This window comes from Hylaeus volcanicus, chromosome 6 (assembly GCF_026283585.1).
Source record: "Hylaeus volcanicus isolate JK05 chromosome 6, UHH_iyHylVolc1.0_haploid, whole genome shotgun sequence".
Lineage (NCBI taxonomy): Eukaryota > Metazoa > Arthropoda > Insecta > Hymenoptera > Colletidae > Hylaeus > Hylaeus volcanicus.
Genome location: NC_071981.1, coordinates 23,295,226 through 23,309,542, shown reverse-complemented (window position 1 = coordinate 23,309,542; position 14,317 = coordinate 23,295,226). Strand labels below are relative to the sequence as shown.

The 14,317-nt window shown below is 48.4% G+C and overlaps 1 protein-coding gene across 2 annotated transcripts in view; it reads right to left on the bottom strand.

Annotated features, from left to right (window-relative positions):
• Window positions 1-1,398: 1,398 nt before the first annotated feature.
• Window positions 1,399-14,317, bottom strand: part of LOC128877916 (uncharacterized) — a 134,497-nt gene continuing 121,578 nt past the window's right edge. For both annotated transcript variants that reach the window (XM_054125568.1, XM_054125570.1), the window contains 5 exons: window positions 12,494-12,673; window positions 9,235-9,382; window positions 8,398-8,667; window positions 7,331-7,665; window positions 1,399-6,796 (listed from right to left, as the gene is read on the bottom strand). In XM_054125568.1, the coding sequence (XP_053981543.1) occupies window positions 6,457-6,796; window positions 7,331-7,665; window positions 8,398-8,667; window positions 9,235-9,382; window positions 12,494-12,673 (1,273 nt within the window). In that variant the 3' untranslated portion in view covers window positions 1,399-6,456. The remainder of the gene's footprint in view (window positions 6,797-7,330; window positions 7,666-8,397; window positions 8,668-9,234; window positions 9,383-12,493; window positions 12,674-14,317) is intronic.

Sequence of the window (14,317 nt, the reverse complement as noted above, 5' to 3'; positions counted from 1 at the left end):
TCGGAACGGTGATTATTGCGGAGTGCCGAAGAATAGCAAACGATAAGCGTTTTCGGCAGTTTTCGGGAAGAGTTCGGAACCTAGAAAAGTTCTGTGCGACTAGATAAACCAGGCCTGTTCGATCGATCCCAAAGTCGCCTCCCCTGTTTTACTCGCGATACCTCTGGTTGCCTATCTAACAGCGCCTGTATACGTCGATCGATTATTTCCGAACAAATCTAACGATACGCAGCATGATATAACAATGATATGTAGCGATTATGCATGATTGCAAAATTGATGGATTTATAACACGTTTACGAACTTTATAAATTCTTAATATATTTACCTATTCGCAACAATTTCGTCTACGATAAATCAATAATATTTCTATGAATTTGTAACGAATTAATAACAGATTCGCAACGCGTTTATAAACTTTGTCGATGTATATAAAAATTCATAAAAAGTGTGTACAGCGTATAAATTTGAAACAAACGTGTCTGGCAGAGTTTCAAGTCCCGATGAATGCAAGAGAGAGCCACGGCCCGTGTGCGTCCACGACAGACAACGCCGTCCAGAGGTATTCTTTACAGATTAAATGAATGCTACACGTAAAGTATCAACGAATAGCGACGAACCCATCGAATGCAGCGAGGAGACGACGACTCGAGGAAACTGTTTCTCGCGGACAGGCCTGAGATAAATGATACGCAAGTCAGTCGATGAGCTCAAAATTCCCTGCTTACGTTACACGATCTTCCTCTTCTACGCGTTTCACGTCATTGTTCGTTCGTTTTATTTTTCATTGTACGTAACGGTTCGTCGATGAATGATTAACTTAATCGTCTTGTGCAGTTTCGTCGGTGTTCACGATTATCGCGTCGGCAACATTCGCGCTAATTTATGTACAACGGAACAGCGCGAGTTTCGTCGATTCGACACGCCCGAGGGAAGGACGAGATCCTTCCTCTCGATTACGTTCGTTTCTCTCTTCTTGCCAGCGTCTCGCTCGAGGCAACGGATCGCCATGATTCCTCGCGAAACCGCCAAGGAATCGTCGGAACGTACATTTTTCCTAGGGTACATCGCTCCCTCGAGAACCGTATCTTTCGCTTCGACGTTCCGCGAGGAGTGGCTGTCAGCGAATCGACGACATTTCGACCATTAATCCCAGTCTGTTCATGGATATGGTTTACATCGTAATTAGTAACGTTCTAATCGCACTACGTTAGTTATTCGGTAACTTAGATCGTGATCTAGAATTAGTTTAAAATTCATACGTGTACATCTTATCGTTTATTTACAATCGAGTCGATCGTCGATTTCGTTATTTATTTACACGCCACCCAGCCCGCGAGGACCATTGCGCTCGTCACTCAGCAGAATAGAACTCGACTCGAATAGAAAAATCGATTTGCTGGGATCACATTCCCCGTGGCCCGCATGGTTCGTCTCTCCGTTCGAATAAATAAAGAACCAGAGCCGAAGGACGCGAGAGAGGGTCGTCGCGACCAATTAATGCGGCTACCATCACGCAAACACGAGCTGCGATCGTTCGTTTATTGGCCGTGCGATTCTCTCTGCCCGATGGTCCCGGCGCGCGGGTGTCTCTAAACACGGGCCACGTTTGTCGTCCACGATGTCAATAAAGGCTCGCTAATGAATTGCAACGGGATCACTGTGACAGCGTATCGGTTAAAGACAAGTCCACGCTTGCGATGGGACGCTGGTTCCAAACGTTTTATACCTAGAACGGAACAAAAATTGCCCTGGGCTGGAATCGATCGTCGCCTCGAAATCGCTTCCTTTGACACCGTGTGCTTCGTCGCGTTACGAAACGATAAACGCCGCGCGAATTTTAGAAACGACCCGAATCAAACGCAAATGCCATACGTTATAGTTTTAACGAGATTTCCCCTGAAACGTGGACCCGACTCAAAGTAACGCCATTGCGAGGGATCGCTTTACAGTCACCGTGCAGAAGAACGCATCCAAAAGAGGCTATGTCGCGCCCAAGATGGTCTTTATTTTTTTCATCGTTGTTGCATCGCGTCGCGTCGTGGCTCCGCGTTTCGTTATTAAAACCACCGCCTTCCTAGCGAGAATAGGCGACCTTCGCTACGACTGTCGGTACAAGCAGAGTCTGCCTCGCCTACGCGCGAAGCTGGTCGTCGTCGTCGCGATAGCTTATCGATGAAAGTCACACTCGAGAAAGTAGAAACTTCGGTTCATCGTTGGAAAGTTCCAGCCAGAGAGGTCTACTAACTTATGAATCGATAAACGAACTTTCCAAGACGATTAACGTTGCCTTCGGTACCATTACAATTAGTCGTTGAACATTTTTGATTATTGAGTCTCGCGGATGATCGCCATTGGCAGTCGAGGAGAACGCCGGGACGCTCGGTAAGCGTTCACCTCGGCTCGTCGATGATATCCTACTTTTTGTACGGTTACTCGAAACGATCCTTTCTGCAAGCGAACGTTGGAACCCGATGCACGCGTGCGTAGCGTGTACGCTTTGATCGCAAACGAATCGGTACGGTGTGTGTCGTGTGTTCCTGTGCGCAAAGGAAAATAAGAAATGGCAGTGAACTCGAGTTCCCGGGTATCGGAGGGACGCGCGTCCGTAGTCCGGTCGTCGCACGGTAATCCTGAGGATGCTATCCTCGAAGCAAGAGCAACGTGGATCTTGAAAGGGGAGGCGGAGGGGGGGACGCGAAAGTAAATTCAGTCTTCGATTCTCTGGATCGTCGCGTGTCATCCACAGGAGTGATTTTGATTTGTCGCGGTCACGGAGCGGGATCGCGCGAGCCGCAGCCGAACCGAGGGAACTTTGAAACGTCGCGTTCGTCACGGGCAATCGGCGAATCGGCGCGCGTTGGTCCACGGAACGCAACAGACTTCTGTCGAACGATCGTCGAAAAAGGAAGTGTGTGTTTTCGTTGCACGAGCGAGCGAGGATCTTTCGTACAAAAATGAGTCGTACCGATTCGTATCGAGCGAATTAATCGGTACGCGCGAAACAAGAAACAGTAAACGGCCGTGAACAAGGCGAGTATTCTCGCAAAGGACGTAATCGAAACACGACGAGAAACTATTCACCTTCTCGTCGCGAAATATGTGCTCTCGAGCGTTCGTTAGAAGACACCGACGAACGGCCGGCGACAGAATGTCCTGTACGCGAGAGAATTCCTGGTGCTCGGTCGCTTGTCTTTACTCTAGTTTCAACATTTGTTACATCTTAACTGGGAGATCGAGCTTAACCAGAGTTCAACCAGAGCGATCGTAACCATTTTCTTCGCGTACGGGGACTGCCCGGTGGTCCAGCGAGTGTTTTCGGTAACGACTGCTGCCCCTTTGGCACTACTTAAATTATACGGTTAATCAATCAAGTGAAAAATGCGGCTCCGCGCGCGGAATATATTATAACGATTGTCTTTCGTGAACGTATAATAATGGAGGGTCGGTTACACAATTATTATTTTTCTTTTATCGGTGTTCGACTGTGGCTTTCGTTTTCGCGGATCTCCCCGTCTGTTTTCTTAATTATTGTTGCGTGCACGGTGAAAACAGCGAGAAAAACGATGGCGGTGCTTCCGGCTAGCTGACAGCGACGTTTCGATCGCGCGCTGTGTTTATTTTCCGTTCCTCTTCGCTTCGACTTTGTACCTTCTTTCCGGTTCGTTCGTTTCGTATCCTGCTTCGGTTCCCTTATTCTTCGAGTCCTAATGCTTATCGGCTAGTAGTAAAGCGGTTCTGTACAGGTCCCCGTTCGCGACGTTTTTGCATAGACAAAAATCGAATGGAGAAACGATATTCGACTGGAGAGTCGACGGATCTTCGGCTTCGAGTCAATCGCGACTCGATCACTCGTCGTTGTAAAGATTCTAAATTCGTTAGATTGAAGGACAATTTCTCTAGCTGTTGTATACATCGTAATAAGTCGAGTTGAAATGAGATACCTAGGCTCCCAACATCGGAACGTGTCGAGTCATCGTCCCGAGTTTCAAAGATGCGAAGTCGAAAGACTCTTCGAAGAGACTCGGGTGTATCGGTGAATCGTGAAAATCAATCTCGCGTGTCTCGAACGATCGATGCTTTTCGAACCGAAATCTTTTTAAGACGAATCTTCGACACGCGAAGTGGAGGAACCGCTGAATTTCGGGGAGCCCTAGTCGTGCGCGAACGGAGACGCGTGCTCAAACATCGTTTTCCGATACAAATAGATAAATAATCAATTATATACAAGTATGAACAAGGTGTACAAGTGACGGCGTCGGGTGTGCCGCGTCGATCTTGGATTCGTCCAAGTTCCCGTCGTCGTTTCTCGTCGGCTACACCCTAGCCGGGTGTAACAATACTTAACGGAGCACAGCTCCGCGGAAAACAGCATTTATATATATCACATAATTTCCAGGCTACCATAGGTTCTACCTTTCGTACTCGTTCTTCCCGAAGTCTTATCGCTAGTGTAAGTAATTATAATTACGTCGCCTAAACGGTAATCACTCGAAACAGTTTGGTCAGTATCTCTAGTTTCAAGTTATCCTGGCTGTTCCGTCGAGATCAGCGCGATCGACGACACCCGGTCTTCTAGTATAATTACACGGGGACGCGACAGAATCAATCGACCCTTGGAGGCCGCGAGACCGCATGCTTCTTTATTTGAGCGACGAAGGACGTATGCCTGCGGATTTGCGCGAAGAAACGACAGATGGCGCGGCGGGGGTAGCTAACGGCGTGGCAAGAGGATGGCCACTCGGAGGAGTTCAAAGGTCGGTTGATCTTCTTCGACATCGACAACTTCCTTCGCGATTCTTATTCCACGTATAACGGTTTCTTCGAGGCACGGAAGTCGATCGGCGCTCGCCTCGACGAAACGCCTCGGTTCACCTGAACAACGTCGTACAGAGGATCATTTCGCGCGGCTTACCAAAAAAAAAAAAAGGAGAAAGGGTAGACTGAAGGAGAGTATGGAGCCAACGGGAAGTCGGCTCGTGCTTAAAATCGTGTCTTGGCCAGCCCGTCGAGAAGCTCGACGAACGATCGAACGGCCAGTGCGAGTGTCTTGCTCGTTCCCTGCTCGATGCCTCGGATCTTCATCCCTCGACACTCCAGCTTTCGATCTAGCACGAGGTTCGACGGAATTTCAGGCTCCTCGATACGCTAACGTCGACGATTCCAGGTTGTGGAGGCGATTCGACCATCGCCACCACCCGTGCGATCCTTGACGCTGAACGATTCAACGTTTCGACGATCGATCGGGACCTGGTCGGCCGCGACTCAAAGACTGCGCTAAGCTACGCTACCAGCGAAACGATATCACCTAGGATTTTATTATTTATTGTCCTCGTTAAAGCAACTCGATACCCTCTCTCGCATCCGGTAACGCGTTACCAGGCGGAGAGTCGTCCGGTCAACGGCTGCATCGCGCAAAATGTTTGCCCAGCGAAACTACGCTGGCCACGGTCTAAGAACTCCGGTGCGCTATTCGGCAAACTCTGTGGCTCGAAGTCCACCTAAAATATACCTACAGGGTCCCTGGCTAATGGCCAAATAGCGAGTCGATGCCGGTTAACACCGAGCAACACGGTTAACACGCTCCCTCTCGCCCACCCAACCCCCTCACTTCTCAAAGCAATGCAAATAGCGGCGGAGGCGTCGGAAGGTGGATCGCGGGGCCTCGAGTCGGAGGAACGCGAAAGTTGTTTCGAACTCGGGCTAATTCAAACGTTACACTAAATTCTGACGAACCAATCTAACTTTGCGTCGCTGGAATTTATCCAGCGCTCCCATTGCCCGAATACTTTCGACGTTGTTATTCGAATACATTGTCTAACCGCGTGTGTACTAGATCGAAACGTAATTCGCAGGCGTTTTTAGCAGTCAGCGACGAACGTTCCTCCGACTCGAGGCCCCTCCCAAGGTGAACGGTTGAGCGTTCAACGAAAGAGAAACGAATCGGTGCGTCGTCTACGCGTCGTCGAAGCTCCAAAGATACTCTCGCGCTACTCTCGCGCTTCTACAGAGAAAAGAATGTCCGAGATTCGATAGAACAGCAGCTTCTATGTTCCCAAAACTAGCCCGAGCCGCGTGGGTGGTCGCGAATCCTTCCCCGATCCGATGTCCCAGGCTTCGTCGAGGGGGAGCCCCGACGAAGCAGAGGGTCCAAGAAGTTCCTGAAATCGTTCGATCTCTTCGTGGCAGAGGAAACCGGGACGACGGGTGTCCGGAGTCATCGAGCAGCGAACCGTCGAGTAGAGCGGAGCTCACCGCTCGAGCGGCGGCGTGTTCTTTCGTTATGGGAGTTCTGCGCGTTACGTGGAGGCGGTGGTCGCCGCGACGGTGTCCCGTTCAGGAGGACACCAGACAGAGCACGAGGCCACGGCGACCAGCTAGCATGACCGACGACGGTGATCGTCACACGGTAGTCACGCGGTCCACCTCGACGTATCGCACAGAACTGTCGCTGTGTCAGCAGATCACTTCCTTTCCGTCGATGATCGCCGTCTCCGAGGAGATGCTCTTCAGCCTGTGCTGGGATATCGAGCGGTTCGCCCGTTGCCTGCAGATGCGCCAGATCACGAAGAAGATCACGCCGAGGATCGACACCACGGCGAGAAGACCGAGGCCGAGGTGCAACGGGGGCAGCTTGAGAAACACCGAGCAGTGCGTCAAGGCCTCGTCGTAACCCGAGGGGCAGTGGGAGATCCCGTCGCACCAGAGGGACTCGTTTATGCAGGCGTCCAGCTCGGGACAACGCTGCTCGCAATCGCGCTGCATTTGCAGGCCCGCCGTGGACGTCGTCAAGGACCTGGGAATTATAACAGACGTGTTGTTACCTGGGTGTGCTATCGTCTAAGAGATAATAATAATAATAATAATAATAATAATACTTTATTTACGGGCAATCTGCCCTTGATATCAAGTACAATGTAATAACACTGACCACAAGAAAGACAAAACAAAAATGGAGACAATCACAGTGTCTTACAATGTAACGTGTTCGAACTAGATTGCGCATCCGCAAAATCGCAACGATTGATCTTTTAAATGCCAAAGGCCAGTCATGAAAAAGATCAACAGGCAATTGAGGTACGATATGGATCAGTGTAAAAAATACTTCGAAGGCTTCCAAAAAAGGCTTCGAAGTTGCCTACTTGCAATATTAAATTTCAATAGTTCCAGTATCCGGGGACATTAAATTTTATAATAATTATTCATTATTTACGGGAGATCTTTACGAGTGCCTCTGTGTGCTAGTCAGAACGGTCCTACACAAGTCTCGACCACGATACGATCGACTACGGGTACGGTGTTTAGTACACGTCGTATGTCGTAACTTTACCTCCTGGTGAGCTCGAGCCAAGTGACCGAGTAGGTGTCCGGTTCCTTGACGATGAACTCCACGGCGATGGTCCTGACGGGGTCCTGACCCGGCGCCAGGATCACGGCGTTGCTGCCGACGGCCCAGCCGTCGCTGAACACCTCCACCACGTGGTGTCTCGATCCCGACGGCGGCTTCGGGCACACCGAGACGTGGATCGCGCCACCCGTGTGCACCACGATCCGGTTCTTCGTTGTGCATTTGCTCGAGTTCGACATTATCGTACCGTGCATCTTCACGTAAAGGTACTGATTGGGGCCTGGATCGATCAGCCACGGATGCTTCTCGCAGTTTTTCTGAAATTAAAACGAATCGGGATCAACGTTTAAACCCGCGAGAAAAGTCTCGAAAGTTCTGTGGGGGTAGTGGCTGTAGAGGAAGAGCGAGAGAGGAGAATAGGAAAGGAGCTGGACTTGGCTAGTGGAGAGAGTCCACTAAGTGGACTCGTCGGTAAGGTTACCTATCAGGCATATTTAGGGTTCAGTCGGGAATAACTTATATACGAATGTTAGGGGGGACCGAGTGCTTGCGAGAAACGCGCGGACCGCGCAGTTTCTAGCGGTGAAGACAGGAGATGCCACCACAGATCCAGTCTAGGGATGAATCATAAACAGTGATTTTTCACGGTGATCACACGATCACGATCGTAGTCGTGATTAAACTTCGATCACGTCCGCGATCCGGAAGATGACGTTTCAGAAGCGGTCGTGTTAAGCGTTATCATTAGCGTTTCGCTGTCTCCCCTTAGCGGAAATTCAAGAGACTACAAATGAGTCAAATTTAAATTGAATCAAAATTATATTAACATCGCTTTTAGACCATATTGTAATATTATACATATATAATCCAAGAAGAACGTAATTCGTGAAAAGTGAAAAGAATGTTCTCTACCAATCAGAAGCGATCGCGAAGAATCACGAATCACTGTGAAAAATCACCGTGATTGAGAATGAACGTGATTGAATCACGAGTGATTCAAAAGCAGCAGTTCACGCCATCTCTAATCCAGTCCACAGATTGAGTAATACCTCGTCCTCGTCCAGGTTTGGCGACTTGTACTTGATCTCCCCCGACGGCCCTCTCATTCTGCGCTTCTGCAGGCAGGGTGTGGTCTTGACGAAGTCCCAGCTGCCCTCGAAGAAGAGATTATCGTAGTCGTCCAGAGCGTCCATCGACAACACCGTGAAGTGGACCTCGACGACGTTCGACGTGGACTTGACGTTCATGGGGAGCGAACGGTTCGAGCAGAAGCAATCGCGTTGTACCGGCGGTGCGTTCGGCCACGGTTGATCGAGCACCTGTGGATACACGGATGAAATTTCGGTGGGTTGCGTGTCGTTCGCAAATTAATTATCTCTGCCCGATTATTACAATCGGAGAGCGCGAGGCGCGAGAGGCGCGACGCATAACAAACGCGACGCGGTATTCGCGCGCGCGGGCGATCCTAATTACGCGCGAAACCCGCGGCTGTCATAAATTCCAGAATCGATAGCGAACCCCGACCGTGGTGCTTTCCGTTCCGTTGGAATTTCAGATTTATTTCGGCCTCCGCGGGAGCGCGTTCATCCGACGCCTCGCTCGGTTCCTCGTTGATCAGACCGAACCTGGCGCGAATTTCTGACTAAGTTCCGATGAAAACGCGCCCTCGTTAATTACGAACGTTAATGGGGAAACTATCGGCGGCGGGGTTCTTTCGATCGCGTCGGCGAAACTTTAAATTAAAATCGCTATCGCCAGGCTGCGAGCAAGTTGCCGCGCGTCTTTTGATCGCGGAGAACGATTATTAACGATGCGCGGGATCGGGACGACTCGTTTCGATCGGAGAATATTCGGAGAGATTCGAGATCGTCGAGATCATCTCTTACCTTCACGGAAAAGTTGTCGGATCCCACGCAGAGGAGACGATGGAAGTCCTGGCTGGAGACGCTGCGGCAGCTCCGGTTTCCGTTCATCAGCTTGTTGAACCTCAGCTTGACGATCTCGTCGTGTTCTCCCTCGAATCGGTACACGCAGCTGGAAAATTCGTTCTCGGCTGCACTTTCAGGACTTAATCGAATCTACATGGCCGACCAGCCGCGCAAAGGAGTCGCGCTACCGATCGATACACGCGCGAGGTGATTACTCGAACGACCGTCGGTCCGTTAATCGACGACCAGGCGAAGCGATTTTGATGTCAGACCATCAGGGAAATCGGCTCGTCTCGCTCCGCCACTTCGGATAACGCGTCTCTGCGAACGGATTACGCGCCTCGAGGCGTACGCGTGTCGTGTCACGAGGATTTCCCGCGTTTACTAACCAGCAGTTTTCGATTAACGCTCGCGGTACAACGGGGAGAATCTTTTTAAAAGGTACCTGGTACAGAGTACAGGGATTCTCCTCTACCTTACGTTCCGTGTCATTTTCTCTGCGAGAGGGATTAGACACCGGAAAAGCCTGTCGTTTCGATTTAATCAGCCGGCACTGTTGGGGACCACTACGAAAACGATTCACCTGTTTGCATCGTCGGCGCGTACATGCGCGAAATTCGGAATGAAATTCGAAACGAATTTTAACTAGGCTTTTCCGTACGATGTAAATGGGCGAAGAAAGCAGGACCTCATTGAAGATCAACACACTCCTGCGATCACCTCTTGGACCCTCGAATCTCAGAAAGGACCAGCTACAATTCTGTTCGTTCGGATTTTTTCGAATCGTTTACGTGGCTAAATAAATAAAGAATAGACCTAGAGGGGAGGAAAATGATAGAATGGATCGTAGGTTTTTTCTAATTTAGCTCCATTCTCCCTGTGTTCTTTTCTCAAAAACTGTTTTAAATAAATGAAGGTAATTCAGTCTCACGTTGTGTGCATCATTTTGTATCGAGTACTGCTTACAAGGGAATGATAAGCGACACGAGTTGATAGGCTGACCTGATATTTTAACGGTGGAACCGTAACGTAAAATCAGACGGTCTTGCGATGCTAGCTCCATCCCTGTTCACGACGCGTGGCACGAAAAACCGAACGTACGGTGTTCATCACAGACAACGACGCGCCGTTATTCCTCGCTTTATCACGAAACGGATCCACCCGCCGCGTGTAATCGTCCTCCACGATCGCAGGAGAGAAAGGCCGCCTTGCCCTCGAGGCGTAACGTCCTCTTTACAACCCTATAAACCACCGCGGTCCAGCTTAACGGGTGCCTCTCCAACGTTTCGTCGATACAAGATCCATGGACGCGGGACCGCGTGTTCCTCGTAGACGATTCATCGTTTTCACGGACCGTTCGACTCGTTTCGAATTGAAATTGAAATCCGTACGAAAGGCGGGAGGATCCACTTACATTGTAGCGATAATGTACAGACTTCCGTAAAATACAGGGAAAGCTTCTTCCTTGCCACATCCATAGACAGCGTACGATAGAGTTTCGTCGTACCAGGTTGCTTTTACGACGAAACCGATGGGGGCTACGTTACCAAAAATGTAGCATTCTTCGGTCGGGTCGATTCTTCGTGCCAATAGGAATCAAAAAGACCTTCTCCACTTTGCGATACGAGGACTCGTCATCGAGATACGGATTGCGAAAGTGCCAAGGACTTTTTCATTTCCTTTTATACGAGCAATCGATTTCGAAGGGACTAAGGCCGATCGCACACGGCGCAACCGATTTGAAATTAGTGTTGCAAACCGTTTGCCCTCTTTGTTTTACCTGCTCCACTATTTTTGTTTCACCTAGATCCACGGTCACATGTAACTATGTAGTTCCAGAGCGGTTTGAAACTGGTTCGGTTGCGGCGCGTGCAATCGGCTCAACAGGTTTCCGTGTAACAATCCTGCGTAAGATAAACTCTCGACTAACGGTATTTAAATCTCCGAAAAACGAATGGTTTCTTCGACGACGTATCCTCGAGTCTTGTGTCAAGACTTTCGTCTCGCACCGTGTATTTTAACGAAAGTATACGATGTCTGCGGCGGTTCAGCCACGAAGAAGACGTCCTCGTTCCTTCCCTTTCTTTCTCTGTTGGGCTTGGAAGGGCGTCGAAGAACTGACGATTGCGGAATGGAAGGGAAAGTTTGAAAAAAAAAGAGAGAGACGCGCACACTTTTGTCGCGACGTACACACAAAGGGACTATTTACGGGGCGTTATCGCTTTGCAGGTCGAACAAAGGGATGCGCTGCTGACGCGCGTCTCATTCGAAATCGTGAAATCGCTCGCGCATAAAGGGCCAGCGTTGAAGACCCGCCGGGTAGGGCGCGAAAAGAGAAAGAGTTTGTCCCCGATGGGTCGGTTGTTAATTTCTTGAAGTCGCGGCATTTTTCGACTCGAAGTTTTCGAGCGATTTTCGAGCGATTTTCGAAGCCTCCGAGAACCACTTTGAATTTCCCTGACGCTTGGATTTTGAAGGCTTCGGTATCTTGAAGTAGTTTTTCCATGGATTTATTTAACGTAGGCTTCATTCTCGTGCGAGCCTATCTCGATTCAAATTGTCCGCTCCAGTTTTATGGAAATATCAAAGATAAACAAATTTTGTAATTTCAACGCAGATCCTCATGGAACATACGGATTTTTAAAGGAATTTTGTTCGATTCGAACCAAATTGCACTTCAGGAAGTTTGATATGTTGTAAAAGTCGAAGTTATAAACCATTTAAAAAAAAAAAAAAAGTAACAATTATTGACCTCGCTACCGAGACGTAATTCATTAAAATCTGAAACTGAGAGAGCGACAACAACTACCTAACGATTTTTTAATTGAACCGACGATGCTACTATATTCAACGTGCCAAAATACTTGTTATTTGGATATGGAATTTAATAAAATTGATAAGTGTTCGTATACTTTTGTCGTTATTAAAATGCAAATGGGGGTGTCCAGACTTTCGTAAATATTGAAACCACCCTACACCAAGGGTTGAAATATAAACAGAAAGATCAAAGACTCTAAATAAACCGAAAATTGCACTTCTCGTTCAATCGCTGCGTTCGCGTTAAATTTTGAACAATCGAGGTTTCCTGCGGAAAGCAGTAAACGGGTTCGCAATTTTCAATTCAGCAAAAAGTACGACGGCAGCATGTTATTCCGTCGGTAAGCAACCCTTATCCGCGTCGTCGATAAAAACGTGGTCGCAAGGGATGTTCTCTCACCTTATATTTTTCGCTCCACCGCGGCCGTAAAGGAAAATATCGCGCGGCGCCTGGAACCTACGATCAGGGTAATGGTCCCGATTGCGGCTGTAGAAGATCCTCGAGCACGGTCCGCTCCCGTATGGATCCCCGTCCTGATGGAGATCGACGAACTCGTACAGAGCGCGGAAATTCACCGGTCTGCGGGACAGAGACAAATTTCACGGTCATCGTTCAGTGTCATTCTCCAGCTCGTTAGCCTGTCCAGCACGGGAAACGAGTTATTTCGTTGCCCCAGAAACGTCTACGTTGTTGTTCCTGTAGAATTTACGCTAACTCTTCGTTAAGCTCGAGTGATTAAGATAATAATAACGTACGGTCCGCGCTGGACTTAATTTCAGGGAATTAAAAGAATTTAAATTGAAATTAAGGGGACCCCTTTGGTCTTAGGAAACGATGCGTAAAAGTTTCCGGAAGTTTCGGTCGCGATTCTTGGTAACTATCGACTTTCTAACGACGCAAAAATTAGTAACATTAAAGAACCTAATAATAACGGCCAGTGACCATAAATATTCGTACCCTCTGTGTTTATCGAAGGAATTTGGCTAAATTAAATGATAGGTTTGACGTTTCAATTTTTCATCAAGTTTATCCGTGCGCATGTTTCTAATGAAACATATATACATGAATACATCGAACCTATTACTTAATCTAGTCAAACTTCTTTAACTCTTTATTTACTGAATTTCTCCAAAGTTTTTAAAATCTTGTTCTCATATCATCTTACAGAGTTGTCTCTAACAAGCTTCCAAAAACAAAACTCGTGCTGTCATTTAACAATTAAAAAACGATCTTCATAGAAGTGGATTTAATGTTTAGTGAAATTGATACAGCGCCGCGAGAAAACTAACGGGACTCGTAAGTTCCTCCAGCGAATAAAGGGTCGATAGACATGTACGAATATTTATGAGACCGACCGTACGTATAATAAATTTCAGTGTAATAATTCCCTTCAGCCGTAGAGTTCCCTGAAGTTGAAGGAACCTCGTCGCAATGGGACGTTGGCGAGAGCACCGCAGGCGCTGTCCGTTTTATTAATTCCTCGCGCAGAAGGGACGTTCTCCGATCAAGAAATTATCCGTTGAAACGGGTTGGCAAAGGCAGATGGGGGACGGTGGCTTCGAGTGGAAGGATTAACTAGACCGTGCGACGCAACCGCGGTTCCGTGTGCTCTCGTGTCGGATATCACGCTTGAACACGCGCCCTGGTCTCGGGTCTTCGGGAAAAATAAAATGTAAATAACCTCTTTGCCGCCCCGTGCGCGACAGGGTGAAGGAACGTCGAAAGCCAGGGGATAATTACGGAAATATCGAACGCTGCGGAACACGTCCTTATGGAAGAGCGTCGATTCTAGTCCGATAATAACAGAATTCAGTACAGAGACCGAGTAAGATCGCGCCGGCATCGTCGTCGCCATTAACCCTTTGCGCTCGGGAGGCGACTGAGAAGCAACAGTCTTCGATTATCTTAGTTTTTCTTGAACCTTGTAGAAATATTAGTTCACGAATAGATAGATGAAGATGAAGTTCATGATAGATGAAGTGCTAGTGAAATATTTTATTTCACGGCAGAAGGAGGTTTGGTCGTCTAAATTGTTCTCTAACGAACCTAACGTATCTCTAACGAAACCATCGCCGAGTGCAAAGGGTTAATGGCGTTCTTAACTCCTAGCCCCTACGATTCACTCCGGGACCACGCGCGTCATAGTCAGGTGAACAATCAGGACGATACGAGTTCCGCCCTTCTGGAACTTCTGCTCCCTCCGCACGGTTAGTATCAGAGTTG